This window comes from Pyxicephalus adspersus, chromosome 4, assembly GCF_032062135.1.
Source record: "Pyxicephalus adspersus chromosome 4, UCB_Pads_2.0, whole genome shotgun sequence".
Lineage (NCBI taxonomy): Eukaryota > Metazoa > Chordata > Amphibia > Anura > Pyxicephalidae > Pyxicephalus > Pyxicephalus adspersus.
In genome coordinates, this window is record NC_092861.1 from 41,351,004 (window position 1) to 41,357,006 (window position 6,003).

General features: G+C 42.1%; 1 protein-coding gene across 3 annotated transcripts in view; it reads left to right on the forward strand.

The window, feature by feature from the left end:
• The window catches only part of RNF13 (ring finger protein 13), a 48,577-nt gene extending 45,950 nt beyond the window's left edge, over window positions 1-2,627 (forward strand). For all 3 annotated transcript variants that reach the window (XM_072407937.1, XM_072407935.1, XM_072407938.1), the window contains exons 9-10: window positions 304-384; window positions 1,444-2,627. In XM_072407937.1, coding sequence (XP_072264038.1) covers window positions 304-384; window positions 1,444-1,808 — 446 coding nt within the window. In that variant the 3' untranslated portion in view covers window positions 1,809-2,627. The remainder of the gene's footprint in view (window positions 1-303; window positions 385-1,443) is intronic.
• Window positions 2,628-6,003: the final 3,376 nt, after the last annotated feature.

Sequence of the window (6,003 nt, forward strand, 5' to 3'; positions counted from 1 at the left end):
CTTGAGGTACCTTGGGCAAAGTGCAATTTGCACTTCCAAGATCAGTTACTACTGACACCAATGATTTTTTTGGATATCTGTAGGGGTGACATTCTTCCCAATGCCCAGCATTGTAGGAGGCATTCATCTCACTGACCCACCATACTAATACACTGTAAGCTACGGCTATAGTAATTATAGAAGGGGTTCCCCAAGACCTTTGTTATATAAGAGCTGCACTAACATTTCCACTAATATAATATCATGATATTAGATGCAATATGTGTGATGGATTGAATACATATCTTGTGCTTTGCATTACAGGTGATGTTTATGATGTGTGTGCTGTCTGCCTGGATGAATATGAAGAAGGGGATAAGCTACGAGTATTGCCCTGCTCTCATGGTATGGGGGGAAACATCCTCACTAAAAAAAGACACAATCTGATGTTTTTATTGTTGGCTTCAGTTGTCAGATGGACAAATAGCATGTAAAAAGAACCACAGCACACACAGGTCACTTCTGTCGTCATCCATGTGCTGCTTTCCTGCAGTATGATGTCACATCCAGACCGAGGATCTAAAGCAATTCACACAACACATGCATCCATCAGTAGAAAATTACACAAACCTCTGTCTTCATTTTATGTATAATTTTTGTTTTACTCAGTGACAAAACTTGGTTCACAGAATACATAATGCTTGGTTTTGTCTGTAGATATGAGTCATTACCATAATGCTCAGAAATGATAGTTGTGGTATGAAGTAGTGTACTTTTGGCAAAATGTGTTCTATTGGCCACATATATTAATGGAGAGGAGAATATTGATGCAATTTTTAATGAATACCCTGCACAAGCTACTGGATTTGCACTATTAGAGTAGCACTGGGGTTGTTTTCCTGCTAGGTGCATTCACCAGCAGCCATGGTAGCATACAATGTGCTTGTAGTGTTCCCATAGCAAATACATTCATCCTGCTATCAGTGATGCACACTACCCTCTCACTGCCCTGCCAAGCGTTGACATCGGTTCCTGGACAGATTGCAGGCAGCAGTATGGAAGGAGATGAGGGCTGTTGGGACTTGAAGTTCTTGGTTGTAACGTCAATGGCCATTGCACAGGCCAAGCACGAGGCTAAAAGCCTGGTGACAGTGACCCATGGATAACGAAACTGAAACAAAGGGGTACTTTGGGAACAATTCCCCTAGAACAAACACTTTCTATGGAAAGAATTCCACATTTTTTATAGACTTTGTTGAGTTCCCTGTAATACCAGCTTAGATCTTCTTGGGAAGCTTTAGTTCAGTATGGAATTATTGTGATGATTTTAGCTATAAACCATTGGTATAATACAATCTCTTTAATATAACAATGCTCAAAACACAGCGCTCTATTAAGGCTGCTGCTTGTCCTTGTAGTACCTGAAATGTGAAAGTCTGATGTGATTATGTTTTCTTTTACTAGCCTATCACTGCAAGTGTGTGGATCCATGGTTAACAAAGACCAAGAAGACCTGTCCTGTTTGCAAACAGAAGGTTGTCCCATCCCATGGGGACTCTGATTCTGATTCAGACAGCAGCCAGGAAGATAATGATGTCTCAGAAAATACTCCATTACTCAGACCCACACCTTCTGCCAGTGCCCAGTCATTTGGGGCCATAGCCCATTCTCAATCACAACAGAGCATAGTGGAGTCCTCTGAAGAGGATGATGATGACGATGATGCAGATGACAGTGACAGCAGTGACGAGGAATGTAATACACAAAGTGTTGTAGTTCAGCTGCAGCACAACATGGAGCAGGAGTCCAGAGAAAGGAACACAGTATGAACCACAACTGGAGAATCGCTAAGTGCTAGTCAATCATTTACAATGCTAGATTTTATTTTTCTCCAAAACTAAGGCTTTAGCCACAGACCAATTGCTGCCTCCTAGCTAGCTGCTGAGGTCGCAAGGCTAATATACTGTGTAATGTACAGAGTATTTAATAATGTAAAGCTGCTACGTGAAAGTTGCTTTAGTTCTCCTGGACACCAAGTCACATACATGGACGCTACCCTGCAATACGTGCATGGTCCTCCCTCTCTCTGCACCTTAATGTCTCTGGAGCCCGGAGCACCTCATTTTTATAAAAGACGTTTCACTGGTGCAGCATGTACTTGTACACAACTTGCTATGCACACTGGACTTGAGTTCTCTCAAAGCCGGCTTTAATCTAGTTATGCAGAAAATAGTTTGCTTTAGTTCCAGAAGACAGCGATATGGCCTGTGTATCCCAATGAAGATGTTAGTGCATGGCTCACAGAAAAGAAAATTGCCAGAGTCCACATAACTTTCAGGTTTACAATATTTTAGGTCAAATGAAACCAACACAAATGTCTGCAGAAAAAAAAACTTTCTTTATAATGCAGGCTAATGTTTTCAGGATGAGAAAGGAAAGAATTTTGTCCAACAGAGTGGATTTTATAGACCTGGGGAAACATATGCACAATAAGCTGAAGCTTATATCATTCATGGACAGTATGTATTCACCATATGATGAAGATGATATAAATGTTGTAACAGTATAGAAAGTCAGTTATGTGTGTTAAGATTTTTATATCACACAAATTTAAGTCTAAAAATAAAATTTGATTTCCCACCTGATAAGGTATGTATATATGTGATATCTCCATTACATGACATGAAAATCCAGCCTGCTTTGTCTATATGTCTACATATGTTTTTATGCTGTGGTATAGAAGCATGGGTATAACTGAGGTCAGGGTGCAAACCTTGGGTGACATGTTTAGGGTTTGTTCCATATAGTTTGACCCTCCCATAACGGGGAAGATATTTGGGTTTAGTAAATATCCAGACCTGTTAGTTCTAATCCTAAAACAACTGAATACCATTGGTAGAAGTAGTGCTTCCGTTTGGGCAAACTTGGAATTTGTTTAAACCAAATTTTTAAGTGAAGATTCTAATAAAAGAACATTCCAAGTCCAATGAATGGAATCAGGAAAGAATTATACCGTTTTTTTTCCTTTCTTCCTCTCGAATAACTGTGTCCATAAACCCTATGGACATAGTTATTCGAGAGGAAGAAAGAAAAAAAAAAATATCTGAGATATGTTTATTTCCCTAGTGGTTGAACTTAGACTTTTTTTGGTTGGGTTTTTTTTCAACCTAACTATGTTTAATTAGGAGATTAAAAATAATATTAATAATTCACTAGGCCCAGCTGACTTAGCCCACTCAGACATTACTGTAGAGGTGTCACACATACATTGTGCTATTCTGACCAGACAAAGCTGTGAACACATCAAATAGTTGTCACCCGAGACAAATAGTCGTGCTTGTTCTGGGCAAAAATCTGTGTACAATGGTCCCGACAGTTCATTAATTCGTTCTAGTGGATCAACAATTGACTGATCAGGAACAACCGCTGTTTACTCCTACGCCCCCCCCCTTCTCCATAGAACAGAACAACTAGGCACAACACCCACCTTGTTCACCTCTCACAGAAACTCAACGTAAATTCATAGCCCAAGTCACATGGATGCCTTTTCCTGATTACATTTTTTACTTTTTTCCAAGTGGAACTTGAGGAAAATGTTTAAAGCGTACCTAAACTCAGAAATTTCACTTTACATAAAAGGGTAGACAGCCCTGTATGTAAAATTCATTTTTTTTTTCTAATGCAACACCTGTTAAAAAAAAAAAGGGGGGGGGGGGTACAGCCCCGCCACCTAATTCTGTACCACCTAGGCCAGGGATCAGATACGGCGTAGCCAGTAGTCCGTTCCGGCTTAATGCCCCCCCTGGTCGATCCGGCCTAATCCCAGCCGGCAGGGGTTGGCAACCCGCGGCTCTTGAGCCTCCTTGTTATGCCTCCTTTCACTATTTACCACGGAGTTAACACTTCCGCCACTTCTGTATGCATTGTGGAGGAGAGGGATTTCCCTTCAGGGGCGTTTCTGGTGGGTGACAGAGCCATCAGCGGGAGAGATTCCAGCCTAGTGTGCGTTCTTGACCTCCTAAAATAGCCTAGTAGCCAAAAAAGTTTGTTGACCCCTGGCCTAGCCAGTCCAAAATGAATGGGAGCGCAAAGCCTCCAGGGATACCTATGTCAGGCATCCTGGGAGGCTCTTGGATGCTCCTTCTGCACATGCGTGAGCATTTCTGGCATGCGCAGATAGAGCCTTTTCGCACAAACAGAAAAATTTGCTGATCTCACGCATGTGCAGTGAGATAAGTAGACAACCCTGTTTTACATAGGGCGATGTAGGATGAAGAACCTGATAGAAGAGAAGATGGTGGCGCCCAGAGCACCGGCTCTGGGACGCATGTCGGGACAACGCGGGACCTGATGCAAGACACCCCTGGATGGATCGGACTGCCCTGCGGGATTGAAGGGAAGTGTATTTTTTTTTTTTTTTGCCAGTTTTCAGTTTGTCATCAATCATTTGGACACCCAACAAGACTTGTTTTCTTTGATTTGATATTTACCAACACATCTGATCCCTGAAAAGAAGTTAATTGCCAATGATTAGCTGCTGATCTCTCTTCAGACTCAGTAATTTTTTTGGATTTTAAATAATCCATCTCTACCAAGAACTACATTTGTTGGAGGTTCCATGTCCTGGTTCCTGAATTTGTCCTAACTCTCCCTGCTGTATTCTGCATTGCAGGAGAAGGGGTGCTTTTTATAGTAAAGATTGCAGCAGATGTGCAGACTAGGGAACTTAAAGCGCACCTAAACTCAGAAATTTCATTTTACATAAAGGGGTAGACAACCGTTTTACTCTCTTTACTCTCTTGAAAAAAGACAAAAGTGCATTGAGTTCAACCAGTAGGGAAAAAAAACATATCTGGGGTAAAAACCTTATAAGACATAGTTTACCTGCCAAAGTATTTGACGTTCTCTCTATCTAGTCCACTAGACTACTAGGCCATTTCAGGAGGTCAAGAAGGCACACTAGGCCAGAAGAAACAATTTGTCCAATGAAAGTTTTTTATTTAGAAATACAGTACGATCATTGGGAAACATGATGTTGCATGGTCTTAAGAGACCGATACAATTTTAAGTTGTAATGATGAGGAGTTGAGCAACAGAATGTCATTAAGGTGTTTGTCAGTGAGCTGAGAGCGCAGCTTGTTCTTACCAAACTTTATCTTGGAGAACAGCTGCTCACACGAATAAGTGCTGCCAAACATTGCAATCGCACACTTGGCATAGGCTAACAACATTGGAAACTGAGCATGTAGCAGCTGACGGTAGAAGTCAATGAGAGTGGTGCAAGAATTAAACTTGGACAAGAGAATGTCTGAAAAATTTGAACGCCAGAGTGGGTTAATCAATTTACAGATAGTAGGTGGTTCCTAGCCCTTGGCAGGTGCTTACGCAGTCAAAGGTAAACAAGATGGTACGAGGTGTAGAGTACCAACACCTTTGGGGAATGAAGCCAATGGGGCTAATGAGGTAATGATAGGGGTTAATATTAAATATAGTAACATCAAATGGAAGGTTGGGGTCTCCTTGTGGTGATGAATACAGTCCTGGAGAACGAGTCCTGCATCCGGTCCTGGGTATCAAACAGCCATGTGTGCTGTGAGCACGCTGGGGGCTGAAGTCACTACAATAAAGCAGGCATGCCGCGTGGGGGCGTGTGTGCTTAATGCATGTCAGTCAGGATTCCCTGGGGCGTGACAATGGCTTCTGATCCGCTGTGCAGAGAAGTGATAATGTGCAGCACAATGGGTATGACGCGCCTCCCTTGTCACAGTTGGTGGAGGTGGTGCCCAGCATGGGAAGGGAAGAGACGAGAGAGCACAGGACATTGGCAGCTACCGGGAGCAGCGTGATTAGGCCTGATCCAACATTAAAAAAAATAGGGGGGCGTTAGACCGGAACGGACTTCTGGCTAGGCTGTTTCTGGCCTAAAGGGAGTTTGCCGATCCCTGCTCTAGTCCTATGACTTACACAGCCCTGCAGCTCATGTTTTTATACAGTATTTTTATAATTTTCATTTACAATACATTT